The 17,126-nt window shown below is 39.6% G+C and overlaps 1 protein-coding gene across 1 annotated transcript in view; it reads right to left on the reverse strand.

Moving 5' to 3' along the window:
• The window catches only part of ush2a (Usher syndrome 2A (autosomal recessive, mild)), a 247,658-nt gene that overhangs the window by 214,196 nt on the left and 16,336 nt on the right, over window positions 1-17,126 (reverse strand). The window contains exons 5-9 of the mRNA XM_084719301.1: window positions 7,976-8,111; window positions 3,701-3,764; window positions 2,781-2,882; window positions 2,368-2,557; window positions 568-782 (exon numbers count right to left, since the gene is read on the reverse strand). Of these exons, the coding sequence (XP_084575427.1) occupies window positions 568-782; window positions 2,368-2,557; window positions 2,781-2,882; window positions 3,701-3,764; window positions 7,976-8,111 (707 nt within the window). The remainder of the gene's footprint in view (window positions 1-567; window positions 783-2,367; window positions 2,558-2,780; window positions 2,883-3,700; window positions 3,765-7,975; window positions 8,112-17,126) is intronic.

The raw sequence follows: 17,126 nt of genomic DNA on the forward strand, positions 1-17,126 counted from the left end.
CTTGGTGCCTTCACAGGACCTTTCAGTACTCAAGGACTATATTTGGTGCCACTATCAGACTCACCAAAGCAAAAAATACAAGAACTTGCAAAGACAATTGAAGAAGAGAAGAGAGGGGAACATAAAAAATAAATTAATTGTTGGCAGTTTTAAGGAAACAGCAATCTTATTTCAGTAATAGCTGAGAGCTCAGCAATGCTGCTGTGGAAGCCAGCTACTTTACTGTCAAAGAAGTGGCATCAGTATCCAAGCCACAGCCTACTCTGAGGGTGAGTTTGTGAAGACATGCCTGCTTAAGGCTGCAATAATCGTGTGTGCCCCAACTAATAGATAGTCTGGACCACTGAAACTGGGCTGTATGTGGCCCATGAACTAAAATGAGCTTAAGGCCCAGCTTTAGCATATATGTCTGGGCTTTTTAAATTATTGTTTCAAATTATGTAAAGACAAATATAAATATTTACAGTATATATTTTTCTATCCTCTCTAATTCAGTGTATTTTGAATAGTAATAGAATAAGGTCAATAATACTGACTTTTTTCCACACATTCATACATGGTACCTACCTGGGCAGCTGCAGACAGTTGACCGAGTCTGGTCTTAGTAAAGGCCCGTTGTTCGGCAGTTGAAACACACTGCAGTTTCTGGCCATATACTGCCAGTCCAACCAGGGCTGGTCTGTAGTGGTGCCACTCTCAAGTTCTGTCAGGTCAAGCCTCTGTCTTTGGATGAGAACTGACTCAGGCAAGAGGCCACCAAACTGAACTATAACATAGAAGACCTGGAGGAGAAAGGGGTACGAGTTAGCGTGAAAAGAAACAGATATACAGTACAGGTAGACCTGTACAATGTAACACAATGTAAAAAAAACTGGCAATACATCGTCCCGTGGTGAAGCTTTAAATGTTCAGAGTTTGTTGACACTGTGTCAGACATATTTATTCATCTCAATAGTAATTCTCAAAACCATAGTAGTTTAGGTTTAGTTGGAAAGTGACAGCCTTTACACAACAAATAGACACATATTTACACAAACACATGTGCAAGTAATGTCCTGTAACATATAAACCCTGTGTGTGTCTGTGTGTAGGTGTGGGTATGTGTGTTAAGTGTTATCTGGCCCACTACAGTGTGGGCTGGGACACTGGGTTACACAGCAGGGAGCGCATTAAGCCACTACCGTGGCGCAAACCCACACGCACACACGCTAACACACACACCCCGAACTTCAGAAAGTGTCTTTTATCTGGGGACTTGAGTTGAGCTACCACGTCAGGACAGCTCCCAAAATCCTGCCCACACTCACATACACACTTCAGAGAGAAGAGGGACGAGTCTTTTGACAGCCCCAGTGTCGACAACGCCCAAATCCACCAATCTCTCTCTCTCTGCCCCCCGTCTGTCTCTCGCTGCAGTGCTTAGTAAGAGGATGAAACTACTGTCCGCTGCACATACAGGTGCAAGCAGATAGATACTGTACAGTGTTTGTATTGTAGCCTTTCAACTCTACAGTCCACAAAGACAGAATTTACTGTAGCTGAGTGACCAAACCACAAAATGAATGAGCAGGTATGGAAGCTGATACACCATTTAAACAGCACTAGGACCCAGAATGACCCACATGTGCTGTCGACCTGACTGGATCAGCAAATGTTATCTGACACTGTCTGACAACCCAGACCAGGGTTTCACGCAGGTCTCACACTGCCCTGTGTTGACAAAAAAGGATAAAAGGGGTATATTTAATGTTCAAACTTATTAATTTTATTGTGTTTTTTTTGTTTTGTTTTTGAGGGTTTTTAATGCAGAATTTAATGCAGTGCCACCTGAGGGGTCAAAGATCACAGGCTTTTAAAGTTGGTTTTGTAGCTGGTGAAATCCCCAAATTCCTTGCAGTTTTGTGTTGAGAAAAATTGTTCTTAAACTGTTGGACCCATGCAGCTTTCCACAAAGTGGTGAACCTCAGCCCATCCTTGCTTGTGAAAGCCTGAACCTTTTGAAGATGCCCCTTATATCATGTTATCAATTAACCTGTTTACTTGTCAAATATTCCAAATAGGTGTTTTTTTTGAGCATTGCACAACTTTCCAAGTCTTTTGTTGCCCCTGTCTCAACTTTTTTGTTTCAGGCATCAAAATGAGTATATAATTACAAAAAACAATGAAGTCTATCAGTTTGAACATTAAATATCTTGTCTTTGTCCTGTGTTCAAATGAATACAAATAGAAAGTGATTTGCAAATCATTGCATTCCATTTTTATTTAAATTTGACACATTTACATAAACTTTTTTGGAATTGGGGTTTTACTTTATAACAATGTGTGTATATGTTCTTGGTTGCATGTGTGCATTACTAGATGTGTTACCTGGTATTGTCCATTAGTCAAATCCATGGTAATAGTGACTCCTTCGTCCAGTTCCTGTGCAGTCATGATCTTAGAAAGCCATGTGGTGCCCATGTCCTGGTCATTGATATAACTGAGTGGATGGGCATTAAGGTTGAGTCTTAAGACTCTGTCATTGGTGGTGTCATCCATACCACTGGGAATGCAGTATCTGTTAACAATAAGAGTTTATGTTTTTAGGAATGTTAACTGTTATATTAAATTGTGAGAACACTGGTGCTCAGTAAAAGACCGAACAGTAACTCTAAAGGGTGACACTTTAGAGAGCCATTGAGGAATAACAAAAGGCAGCTTAGTCATCTAGTGCAAAAATATTAATAATGCTAAAATGTTTAAATACAATTATTTATATATAAGAAGTTGTCATACTGTACCTCTCAACTAAAGGGTGAACTCTGGGGTGACTGGGAGGACAGCGACACTCTGATTGGACATGAAGCTCAGGCAGGATCCCTGAGTACACCTCCACTATTTCCCTGTTAAAGCAAGAAACAGCTGCCTACATTCATCTACAACACAATACTGAAGCAAAATATAATCCTATATATAGTAAACTAGGATGAGAAAGGGACTAGTATATGATTGTATGACATTAAGTTAAACATTGCTTGATCATTTAGCAGTTTTATGACATTTTATACGACCCAAACTACACTGTAACTGTTTCATAACCACAATTATAAAATAACAAATTTGATGTAATAGTTAATACAACTGAAGTTGTTAAGTGCTTGTGAAAATGAACACAAATGACAGTGACCAACAAATTCAGAGGTAAAGTCTTAATGCACCTGCTGATGGGCCTTTGACTGAACATTTAGTGCAAAGAGGAAAATCAAAGGCATAATTTGAAAACCCAATCTTTCATTTTGTCTTACCCCAATCTTGATGAGAGGAACTTGGAAGCTCCAAGTCCTCTCTGTGCGCAGTACATCACTGGTAAGCAAAACACTAATTGCCTTGTATTGAATTCTCAGGAAAATCCTCTGGAAGCAGTATGGATCTTAAGATGCAACGATTAGCCTTCCCCTTCTTTCCTCTAACCATCTTTCCCTTTATCACTCCATACTGCTCCTCTTCCCTTGTTGCTTTGATCTATAAAGTGTCTCTGTCTAGTTCTCCTAATTTCTGTATCTTCCCAACTGTATTCAATCCATCCATAGCTATCAATTCACTTTTTCTTGTGTCAATCACTGTCCCCTTTTTCTCGAGCTGTTCCTTTCAAAATACTCATTTCCTTTTACGCTTTTTTGATTCCTCCCTCTTTCTCTCTGTCTTACCCTATCTAACTCACCTGTTGGTCAAAGTGGCAGGATAAAATCTAAAGTCCTGCATCCGCCCAATGAACTGATTAGACCCTGGAGAGATGAAAAGAGAGGAGAAAAGAAAATAAAGAAGGTGTTAATGGGTTTGTACTGAAGGCAGTGAGTGAGAGGATTTCACAGTATTTAGTAGATTATCTTATCAGTTTCTTGATACCAGCTAAGTGAGGCTTGCCCACAGCTGCTTATAATGGCCGAGTTCATGACACAAAGCTGAACAGGATCCACAACAGTTTACTTTTTCTTTCCACTAGAGAGCAGCAAGGCTTATAAGGACAAAGTCATTAGTTTGGGGTGAGGCCAGGGCCAAAACAGTTCTGCCTAAAGGATAACCAGGTATTACCCATTTGCCTCACCCATTTTCACTGAGGAAAACTGTACCTTGCAGGGTTTAATCATTAGTGTGTTTCCTCCTTTAACTGAACTGATTCTCGTCTTGTCACTGTATATACTGCTTACAATCCTTTCTGTCTAAACTCTGGACAAGAAGATATTCAGCAGGATTTATTTATTATTTTCATTAGAGATTAATGTGCTAATGCTTTCTTGATTAATTTCATCTATAGATGAGGGCTGCAGCTAAGAATTATTTTCAGGATCAATTCATCTGACAATTATTTTTAAAATGAATAAATTCATTATTTAGTTAATTACATGTAAAAAAAAAAAAAAGAAAAAGAAAAATTTTCATCACAATTTCCCATAGCCCAAAGTGATGTTTTCAAATTGCTTCTTTTGTCCAGGCAACAACCCAAAGCCAAAGACTCTTCATTTATAATAAAAGAGGTAAAAAAAAAAAAAGTGGTAAATCCTTACATTTCAGAAGCTGGAACCAGCAAATGTTTGTAATTAATTTCTTTCAATTGACAAATCAATTAATCAACTAATTGTTGCAGCTCTACTATAAAATGAGGAAAAATGCCTATCGTAGGATTCCAGAGCCAAAGGTGACTTGATGTTAAGTTTAATATCATATAAGACAAAGTAAAGCAGATAATCTCCATATTTTATAGACTGGAACAAGCTACTACTGGCATTTCTGCTCAAAAATGACTCAACCAATAAATCAATTCCCAACAGTTGAAGATGAATCCTCTGCTTATCCACTAATCAATTAATTACTTTTTCAGCCATACTAAATTTATAAATTGGTCTTATGCGTGACACAACATATTTTGGGGAAGAGAATAAAGGTGGCTGGCTGCTGTTGCAAAGAAAGGATTTGCAAAGAGGTAAATGGAAAGATGTTGGACAAGAGATTGCATATACTGTACATCAAATATGCCAAGAAGTCCCTTTATCAAGCAAACATACACTGGAATATCTCAAACATATGGGCACAATGTCCAGACAGGCATGTGGATACTGGACTGCACACAAAAAACACCATCAAACACATAAATGAATACAGTCAAGCCCCCAACACATCCCCACACACAACCATATACAGTATATGTGACAATGTTGGACAGAACATAAGAGACCAACACAGATGTTGATGCTGGTCCAAAGAGAGCCGGAGTCTTTTAGTGTCCAACAAACTTCTGTCTAGTTTGACAACAACTCTTAGAAGACAGATAAACGTCTCTAAGCATCGACAGAAGCCCTGCCATGCCTAGCTTTGTTTGTGAGTGTGTGTGTTAGAGGCTTTACTGTGTTTATTCCAAAAAAAACCAACATCCTTACTTTAGAGAAAGAGAGTGTATGACTGTGTGTGCATGAATGTGTGTGTATTTGCATTTGAGACAGGCTTTGCCATGTTTGGCCCAACTACAATGTGAGCATGTGTGTGTTGGGGGTGTGTGTGTATGTGTGTGTAAAACAGAGAGAGAGTGTTATGGGATGTAAGTGTGTTAGAACAGTGTGTGGTTGTGCAGCCTTAGGCTTTGGCTCAGGATTTCTTTAGCGTGTGGAAATGGGATTATGCCTTCCTCTGAAAAGCACTCTCCCTATTGTTACTGGGATGATGCAAGGTATAAGCCTTAATTCTCTCTTCTCTGTGTAGGTCTCTGTCTTCTCTCTCTGTTTTTCACTTTCTGTCATCGCTCACTCTCAGTTTCCTCTTCGGTGTTTTAGAGTTGTTAGAACTGATGACAGTTAATACAGGGAACTAAGTGATATGTGTGACTTTTTTTTCTCTGTGTCCCTCACTGGTCCTGTCATTCTCAATATTTAAGATAATTTTATTATTTTTCTTCAATTGTAAAATCAACAGTCATCAGTGATGAGTGTGGTTTACACTCCAGGTCCCAGTATTCTGGAGGCAACAAACACTCCTTAAAGGGACACTTCACCTCAAAATTCAAAATACATATTTAGTTATTATTAAATATGCTCTTTATCCATTTCAATTGATCTGGTGTGAAATAGGAAAATTCAACACCAGTGTCTCTTTCCGGAAATCATGACCTGGTTCTTGTTGTGAGCAGCAGGAGCATTTTCTTTCCACCGCATTACACTGGCCAACCGTACCATTGCGCAGAAGACAGCATGCATCTACACTTCAGCCGGATTATTAACATTAACGGGGTCCTCCTCGACTGAGCTGTAACCTCCTGCTCATGAGTAAATGAACAATTCCTTTAGTACAATAATACAGTCAGCGGGTGTAGTTTGGTGTGTATACAACAGACGAGCTACTGATGTGTCAGTTTACAGTGAGACCAAACAAATTCACATTGTTTATGGCCTTTTCCATCATGCCATGAGCAACACCAATCTAATTTCATGCTGTGCACTGTGCAAGCATGTGCAAATTACTTTTTGCTTTTTACATGTGTTTACTTTACAATAAGGAACAGTAAAATGAGTTATTAGTTTTTTTTCATCAGTCATCCCTGCAATATTTAATCTTGCTCTGCTGTCAAAAATGGACCATGTTTAGTTTTGTAGATGCATTTTTGAATTTTGGTGCAACACATTGGGTTTCCTATGACTGCTTCACAATTAAAACCACTTCTTTTAATGTGAAGCAACAGCAGTAAGACATATTTGCATTACAAGTAACCTAACACAGCCCTGACACAGCATCAGGAAAATGAAGCTCATATCAATGAGACAAAACTGTACCCTTGGATGACATAGTGCACTACTGCTGGGGAAAAACAAAACAAAACAAAAAAATGCCATAAATAGTTTTAAAAAACCTGACTTTATTTAATAGAAATATTTAAGATTGTAATTCTGATGGTCTTCTTGACCATCATCTTGACCACTGATCCAAATCAGTTCCTACAGGAATCACTTATCATCTGTTATTATCAGCTGATTCAGAACAATTCAGTTCCATTTGATTACAACTGATCATGCTACCCGTATCGGCTACTTTAAAAACATGGTTGGCAGTTAAAGCTCTGCTTCTGACAACTTCTCGCTGTACTCAGGAACACAGTTTTCAGTAAGCTGGGTCCCCTCCAAAAACAGACATAGTGGTTAATCAATGCATCTGATCAGCATTCGCATAATCAATTCACTGATCAGAATTCCAGACACAGCCCCCAGGTTCAACAACCACCACACACACACACACACACACACACACACACACACACACACACACACACACACACACACACACTCTCTCTCTCTCTCTCTCTCCCGCAAGCCAATCACTTGTATTGATCACTACCACTGATGTGATCTTCAGCTGATCAGATGCTACCTGCCGTGAACTAGGGATCAATGCCTGATAAACGAGAAGAAAAACACTCGTTTATCACCCTGAAGATGAACGGATATCATTTTTCTCTCAATTTCTCTCCTATTGACTCTGAGACGGCTTGTAGGCACCACCAATCAATCACAGATGTGTTGTTGAAGGGGGGATAAAGGCTAGGAGGAAAAAAATGTGGAGTGGTCATTGACACCATATTTAGATATACAGACAAGATAAACTACGAGGTAATTTTTCTCCACTGGCAGGGAAAAAAACAGATGGTGGTCCCTGTTAAAGAGGAGGATTGTAGGTGGAGCTGATTTGAGTCTTCTGCTGAAGTTTTAAACATTTTCAAACACTGATAACTGATTCTTGATACCTGGAATGACAGTAGTGGATTTTGCCCACAAGTTAATCCAATGTAACTTAATATTTTTTTATTGTTTTTGAGATACTTTAATGGAGTACTGCTGAGATATCAAAGCATCTGGGGAAATTGGATCTAAGTCATCTCTAAAACAATGCTATTTGTCACATGTAAATCACAGAAAAAAATACTTATGTTAAGAAAAAAAAACACAGCCATCTTTACCGTTGGAGCTGAGTCCCACCCACATGGCACCGTCCTCACTGATATCGGAAAGCCTGGCGGTCAGAGGTTGTGTGTCAAATGGTATCCCATCCTCCTCAAGCCCATTCAGGAATAGACTCGCACGTCTGTCATGGACCTGGAAATCAGTCAAAGAAAGACATCAGCCTGCGCTGACCAGCATGAATTCGGTATGCACTGTGTGTATTTCCAGCTTCATGCAATGAACATATATATATGTTCAATATATATATCTATATTGTCTATAAGAGCAAATTAATAGAAAGAGTCATTGAATTGTGTTGCTAATTTTGTGCATTTTCCTTAAATGATAGTTAAACTTTTTTCAAGTTTAAACTTTATTTAAACAATTCTATTGGCACACTGGTTACGTGAAACATTAATTCATGAAGCACAAATAATTTAAACAAACAGAATAAAACAAATAAAACAAAAACAGAATTATCGCCCTAAGGTAGTATGCCTCTGCCAGTCAGACAAGTTCTAGTTTACATTTATGTCTTTATAATATATGTAGTAAAGACTTAAGGACTGAAGGAATTTAATTCAGTGTATTTTTTATCAGTACAATTACATGTGATTCCAGTTAATATTTTCCAATGAGAAACATGCTGTCTTCACTTAAAGACTATTGGTGGTAGAGAGCCTCAAATTTGGTTCAATCATATCGCGTTAACGAGAATGGGACGTACATACATAAAACCCTGTCAAATGGGTACAGTTACTGCAACAGCTAGACTTGCAAGGTAGACCAAACAAAACTGCAAGAGAACCTTCAGAGAAATGGTATGCAAAACACACATTTTCAGTTAATACATCTTAAGTCAGTTAAATCCTTTAATTAAATAATTAAACTAAACAGCAATAATGATTGTAATTTTTAATCAATTAAATCATTAACATCCCTAATATCAACCAATCAGAATTAACTACAAGTTGTTTCCCCTTTTCAGAGCAGCTTGAACATGTGATTTAAGTAGTGGTTGTCAAACCAAGGCGCAGGCCCCCCTGCTGGGGCACAGAGCCACTGAAGGGGGCCATGGATAACCAGGGGAGGCATAGAAGACCAGAGGAGAAATATACAGTCAAGTGAAACTAAATGGAACAAATATGATTTATGTGGGAAAAATAAACAAGAGTTTGCTGATGCTATAATGCTGACTTTTATTTATCCAAAATTCAACTTGGATCCTTGTTTATTAGTTGCTTCTCCCATTATTATTAATAACTGAAAAAAAATGTCAGGTGGAGGCATGAACATTTTAGACTTCTGAATAAGGGCATGCCAGAAAAAGTTTGAGAACCACAAGATTAGGGTGAGAAAGGTCAAGCCGTCAGAAAGGATGATTTGTTTTCCTGGAAAGAAAACTTGGTTGATTTTGTCCAATAACATTTATGTAAACTTTGTACCAGGTCTTGAGAGAAAAAAAGTATAAAGGTGATCAATAAATAAATCAACATTCATCACTGGACACCATTCACAGTCTCCAAGCACCAGAGTAGAACTTAGATACATGTAAGGGAGCGGCTTGAGGGGCAGATGCTGCAGTAAAGGCCTAGCAGCAGGTTACTGCTGTAACACACAACATCTCAGAGAGTGGCAGCTGCTCTGTGTGTGTGCATATGTGCATCTTTCTACAAAAGTGTATGCACGCATTGGTGTGTTTTTGCATATCTATGCACGTGTGTATGGGTGTGTGAGTGTGACCATGTGTGTGTGAATTATACATACGGCTAATCTTCCAGCTCATTTCCCCAGTAGCAGAAAGAGCCTCGGGCTAAACTGCCTCAGCCGCAAATTAGCTTTCTGTTTGACCAAAAATCTCCTCTCCACTCCTTTCCTCTCTCCTTTCCCGATCTGCTGCATGAATATTAAAAACTGCACAGCAGACAACACCGTCAAAGCAGGAGCAGCTCCCTTTCACATCAAACCCAGGCAAAAAGAAAGACACTTCCATAAGAGGGGCTCTCCCTCCAAAAAAAACTTTAATGTGGCCTGTCCTACTCTCTCCCTTTACCTCATCTCCAAATCCTGTGCTGGGGAAACACACTGTGGGACCACTGATAAACGTGACTCTTCCTGTCTTACCAGAGTCCCCCTCTGCTTCTTCATCTTCCCGACTCTCTCCTGCTCTGGTCCTCCTTGCTTTGTCCTTTCTCCTCTTCACGAGGTCATTTGATTTCCTCACCTTTTTTCTGTTTTTGAGTTCCCTCACCTCTTTTTCGTTTTCTCCCCCTCTCTCTCCCTATTTTTCATAACCATCTTTACTTTCTCTTCCCTCCCAGCCGACAACTTCCCCCTCTCATCTCCCTTCCTGTCTCTTTCCCTCATGTTTATCTTGCCCTGTCGCTCTCACTTGTTGTCAGCTCTTTAGGGAAGTTGAAAAGGTGTGAGGAGGGAAATAAGTCCAAGTCAAAAAACGCCTTTAGGGGATGAAGGCAGGCCCAGACAAGTGTCTGCCTCTCAGAGGATAGTTAAGACGCCCAGACAGACACTTTCATGATGGCTGATTGAAGACTGGCAAGCGCATGAGAGCAGAGGAGAGAGCGCAGGAGAGAATAAGAGTGAAAAAAAGAAGAGAGGAAAAAAGAGACAGGATGGAGAAAAAGAAAAGTCAGAGAGCGGGTGTAAGAGAGGGAGCTAGAAGAAGGGCCCTCTTTAGGAATCTCTAAGCCAGAGCTGTGTGGCTCTTGGGGAGATGTGAGGCAGTTGTCAGGCCTGATGTAAATGAATCCTGAAGCGCTTCATCCTCCTTAGCCGCCACGCGCCCTTTTGAAACACAGCCAACTCCCCTTTGTTAGCTTTCACAAACACTTTCCCTCCATTTTTCCCTTTCCCCATCCATCTGTATTTTTACCTCCTCCTTTCCTCTACCTCTCTTTGTCTCTTTAGCCAGTGTTACTTCAGAGTTCTTTGAGAATGGAAGAAAAAAGGAGAAGGAGTTAGAGAATTCTTCAGTGGTGATAACAAGTCTCATTTGGACTGTGTCCACTAAGTCCAGAGCAAAGGAAATAACTGCTTTAAACCATCCTCATTGCTTTGTAAGGAGGATTCTGTGAGGGTTTTTAACTAAAGCACTTAGGTACCATCACTGCATGCATTTTCAGGTATATATTAAGCAACAATAGATTCTACAAGATCATTAATTCTAATTATGCATTCATGTAGAGCTGCAACAATAATTTGATTATGAAAGCAGTTGTAGATTAATTTAACATTTGACAAATAATCATGTAATTGACTAACTATTTGGGTCATTTTTTAAAGAAAAGAATCCAAGAAGAAGAAGAGGACAAAGCAAGACATTAACAGACATCATCTTGGGCTTTGTGAATCGGTGATAAACATTTTTCACCATTTTCTGACATTCTATGGACCAAATACCTAATCAGTGATGGAAATAACTGTAACCTACTGCATTATGTATGTGTGATTATTAGTTGTGCATTTTTTCTTTTTCTATTATCATGCAAAGCTAAGCTACACAGTAATTAGATACACAACAGTTCCTTATCGCTGTGATATTTATCTTTTTCGGCTGTTTTGCCCTTTCCTGCAAACTCAAACTCTTGTCACATAAAGGTTGAAGCTGAAACCGGAAAGAGAGATGGGTTCAGCAGGGTTCAGTCCTGGGCCAGGTTGGATATTGAATCTAACCTCTGCACCACCTGTGGTCCCTGCCACCATTCATGGCTCCATTAGTACCTGGCCTGGTTGCGTTTGGTTTTCTCCTGCAACATTCCTGCAAAGCCACGAGTCACTAACTCAACAGGCACTGACAACATTTTTAATGTAATGTATATATATTATAATTTTCCACTTTATGTCATGGTACGTCAATTTTAGTTATTTTACGACTTTTGCTTTTCTGGGACCAATCTGATGGCTGTAAAACTGTCCATGTACTTTATCATCACCTACAGGAAGAGCTACAGGTGTTTTACTCAAATGAAATGAACAGCAACATGTTATATACTTCTTTATATGAGAAAAGTTTTTAATTATCCTTTCCTTATTAAACAATTTCTTTCAGCTGTATCCCAAACGTTTCTGTGCTCTTAGGGAGTTTCAAGCACCCTTTCCCTTTGCAAAACCCACCCCACTGGCAATGTTACCACCTAAGCCTCTCTAAAAGCCCAGGGAAACCCTGAGTGGGAAAGCTTTTAGTGATCTGTAGACTGGCATTTTGACTAAAGCTCTTCTCGATTTTCACACTCCTGCCAAGCCATGGCTCAGTACACAGTGTGGACAGCAGTGTTTCTTCCAAGCTCACTTTGTAGCTGTGGGCCACAAAAGTAAGAGGTGGTAGAGAAAATATGAATAAATATTAGGTCTAGCACAAGTTTGCTGTTCAAGTCAGCGTCCAAAAATATTTGTCCAATAATAAATTCTAACATATACATTATATAACAGTATACAACTTCTATTTTATAACCAGCATGAAACAAAAAATAACAGCTGTCTGTAAAGTGCAGATTGAAAACTTTCTCTGTCAGATCTGTCATGTTTTTTTCTTTGCAACAGTAAAACATGGGATAGTTTGTACCTACAAGAAGTAGATAGCAAACAGGTAACTGCAAGGAGAAGAATTAGGTGTCTGTGGACTGCAGCAACACTTCCTGGTGACCTGGGGCATTTTCCATGAACTTAATGCAATCACTCAGTTATTTATCCATGTTAATATTTATTAATGTCTGTGTCATTTGAAGTTAAAGTTTCAGAAATGTAAGCAAATGTATAGCCTTCTTATTCACATAGAACTCATGTTTAGTTGCCACAACCTGTAAGTTGTTTCTATTGTAGCTGCAAACTAAAGCTTTTCTAGTCACCATGGTCCAGACAGAGGTTAACTGCAATACACACAGAAATTTACCTGAATAATTCTCATTATTCTAAAGAGCCCGGCGTTATCCAAACATCTGACCTGTTTCAGACGGTGTCAGACTCAGAAATAACATTTTATTTATATGTGGAGAAGAACTATCTTGACAGCTTGCGGTCAAAGTGGATGAGAGGGACCATGAGGATGACTAATACTGGAAAACCATTCGAGATACATATTTTACTGCTGTCCGATTAGTCTATTAAATGCTAAAGCATCTCAAGTCTCTATGCAGGAGCTGAATGCATTTGTGTGTGTGTGTGTGTATGTTTATGCACGTGCGTGTAGGTGCAAGACACCGGTTTACACGCATGGTGGTGTCCCTGTTTGACCTTTCTCTCAGAGGATACTATTTCCCCCTCTAACACATATTTTTTTTATCCACCGGTTCACGTCCTTCAGATCAGCTCCTCTGCTTTTATGTAACTTTTTTTTTTTCCATTTTTATACCATTTGCATCTAACTCTTATGTTGGCAGTTCTCCTTCAGATGAGAGAATACCACCAATCCCGATTTAAAAAAGTAGTCATAATTCATGATTCTGTATTTGTATACTAAACATCTACAGGAGAGGGAGGAGAGAAAAAACAATTAAGGCAGTGGTGGCAAATATAATAAAGCAGTCTACAGTACTCTGTAGTTGTTTGAAATACTTCCTCCTCCTCTCACTCCATCTACTGAAATCTTTTATCCTTTGTCCGCTCTTCTCAAATGCTCTACTCCTCGTTTCTCTCTTTTCCTCTGCTCTTGGATGCTCCTAACTATCACTATACTTTATGTGTACTCTACTCTGTCCGTCACAGGAGAAGGATCCCTCCTGAAGTTACTCTCATTATTCTTTTGTTGTGCAATATGTCGCCACTGTCAAACTGTTAAATGTGTTGAAGTGATGTGTATGTTTCCTGTTGTGATGCTGACATCTTTCTCTTACGGACCACATATGTTTTTTTTATACTCTGTGAATATTCTGCAGGACAGAGTCCAGAGCAAATTTCCTTATGAGGGCATTAAAGTATGTTTTTTTTTTTTAATCTTATCTTCCCATTTTTATCCTGTTCAAGACTTTTTGTGTGGAGTGTTTTCTTATGGAAAGTAAATATCTACAGAGAAAGAATATCATATGTTGTGCAGATGGTAAAGCCCTCTGAGACAATCTTATCATTTTGGACAACATCAATAAAATTACTTAAACTTTCACTGTTCTCTCGTCCATGTTCTTCTCCTAAAAATCATAGATTCTCAGTTCCTGTTCTCCTACTTCCTCCGTCTAAATCTTTCATCCTCCCTTTTCATTCACACACACACACACACACACACACACACACACACACACACACACACACACACACACACACACACACACACACACACATCTCCACCCTCCTCTCTTGAACTCCACTCAACCATCTTTTGTTTTCTTTTCTCAGACATCCCTCTCTCTTGTTGCTCCTCTCATGCTTGTCTGCTCTTCCTCACCTATCTCTTCCTCTCCTTTTAACCTCCTCTAATCCCTGACTCCCCGTCTCTGCCCCCACGCATCCCAGCCTCACCAACTCTCTTCATGCAACCGCTCTCCTCCGGATGTGTTGCCCTGTGACTGACATGCCACTCACTGATAACACACCTCATTCCACAGCCAGTGAAGCTGTTATTGGGGGGGGGACTGAACAGAAGCAAGAGAGTGAAAGAGAGACATGATGAAGGGAGGTTGGAGAAGAGTTTGGTGATTCAGAGATCATTATCATGTCAGTTACCCATCACCTAACTTTGTCCTATTACACATTTTGTCATAGTTATCATATGAATGCCTGAGTGGCCAAAAATGTTTTGTGAAATCACAGTGACCTTGACCTTTGAAAACCAAATTCTAATCAGTTCAACCTCGAGTCCACAAGGACGTTTGTGCAAGATGTGCACACACACAAGCCCCCACAAGGCATTCCTGGAATATCACATTCACAACAATGGGACGGACATGAGGTAACAGTGACCCTGATGTTTTACTCATGATCACCCAAAGTTCATCCATGAGTCCAAGTGGACACTGGAGCCAAATTTGAAGAGAGTCACTCAATATGTTGAGTTTCTTACAGACAACAACCTGAAAATATATGCCTTTGGCTATGGCTGTTGCCAGCATGGATGCATAAAAATGAAGATAAGTTGGGACAGAAGGATGAAGGGAAGCTGGGCCAGCACTACAAAGGTAGAGAGGAGGTGAAGAAAAGAGGGACTGGAGAAAAAAACAACAGTGGAAAATGGTTCTTGTACCTTTCTATTATGGTTATATAATGCAAAACTATTTGTTGAACTTAGCACTAGTGCATCTGAAATTGCACAAATGTAGTAGTGATGATCATCTTAACTCTAGCTTTAGACTTTTAACTGCACTAAGATCATCTTAAACACAACATGATATTCCTGTCCTCTGAACTGAAGTGAGTGAAATCATGAAGTGGAATGTGACTTTATGCATCCCCAGCTCTCCACTTTCGCATCTCCAGGCATATTGTCACCTTTTCCTCTCTTTTTCTCCCACTTCATATCTCGTGTTATCTCTCTCCCTCTCCTTGTTATTCACCCTCCATGCCTCTCCCACCCTCTTTATTCCCTTCTCCCCCCTCTATACTTGCCCTTACCCACCATGAACTGTTAGCAGGTCTGATGTACAGCCAATATTCTCTCTATCATATTAGCACGGCTGCAGTGTGTCAAGGAAGTGATAGCGAGAGGAGGAGAGGAGGAAAAGGAATAAAGAGAGAGAAAGAGAGAGAGAGAGGATGGAGAGGAGACACATTTGTTCTACTCATCTCAGCGCTAAAAGATACAATTACCTCTCACAGCATATTATCCATGTTTTATACCAGCCCAGGGCCCCATGCCTTTGCCTTGCCGTGCTCACCCCATGTAAGGCCCATATTTTAACACTAGCTATGACAGTTTATTTAAGAAAAGAAAATTGTCCCCAGGGAGATGGAGAGGGGGAGAGAGAGAGGGGAGAGAGAGAGAGTGTGTAAGGAAAATGAAAGGGAAAGAGGGAAGGACAAAGAAGGTGGAGGGGGAGACACAATGAAAGGGGGAAGGGAATGAGAGATAGATGAGGCAGAGACAGAGAGAGAGAGAGAGACTGAGAAAGAGAAAATCATCTTCAAGAAAAAAAGAGCAGAGACAAAAGATAAAGAGAGAAAAAGAGAGAGAGAGGACATATATAAGCTGACACACCAACCTTTTAATAAAGACCATAAGTCTCAAAGACTTTTTCTTTCTGAGCAGAAAGCAAAGAGGCATCCCATTTAACAAAACAGAGGCATGTATGAAAGCATACAAGGAAGGCAGACCACATACAGTATCACTAGGGACGTTCCTGATGACTAATTTCCCTGTTGATTAAACAAATAAGAAAACAATCAGAAAGCAGTTAAAATTGAGCACAATTTATAGAATGATCATGTTGAACACTGTCCGAAAAAATACTGTGTGTATTTAGAGCCATTTGAAACCATTAAACACATTCTACAACAACATATTCTATAGCCAAATCGTATTTCAAATTCTACAGAAATGTGTGGCACTTTGCACCATGCAATTCAAACATTGCACATTATTCTTCAAAATATGACAACAACTCACTAAATGCTTCACCTTTTCAGGCTGAAAACAATCACAGTGTCTGACCAGCAACAAAGCATCAAGGTTCAAAGAAAGCTGACAACATTGACCCAAACTCTTGACACCTGACACTTGTCCCTGTATGTGTGTACGCTACGAACCAAAGTTGAATCAGCCTCAACTTTTTTCAGCACTCCAATGACACGGTGATGTGTCAACCAATCATATGTCTTTGTTTCGCCACTTCCATATTGCATCTCCCTATGATTCCGGTGCTCTATATACAACTTATTCCTGCCATTGGCCCGTTTTATTTAACCTTAATTTTTTTTCTAACAGCAAACTAAAAAAAAGATGCAGCCTGATGATCCATGATTTTACACAAAACTGCTCAATGACATCAACAAGAACTAAGCAGCACTTCACTGGCAACATGGCAACAATGTAGCTGGTAACATTTTGCCATTTTGTAGCAGTGTCACCAGTAATGCAAACAAATATTAAGGGCCACAAGTCATCAACAACTGGTAGGCTAAAAACAAAGCTTACCTAGGAGGACACATTTTGGCTGACTGACATCCATCATTTTTTTTGTTGTTCTTTTGGGCCTTTTTATGGCTTTATTGATAGAACAGCTGAAG

The sequence above is a fragment of the Lutjanus erythropterus genome, chromosome 1, assembly GCF_056507025.1.
Source record: "Lutjanus erythropterus isolate fLutEry1 chromosome 1, fLutEry1.hap2, whole genome shotgun sequence".
Lineage (NCBI taxonomy): Eukaryota > Metazoa > Chordata > Actinopteri > Lutjaniformes > Lutjanidae > Lutjanus > Lutjanus erythropterus.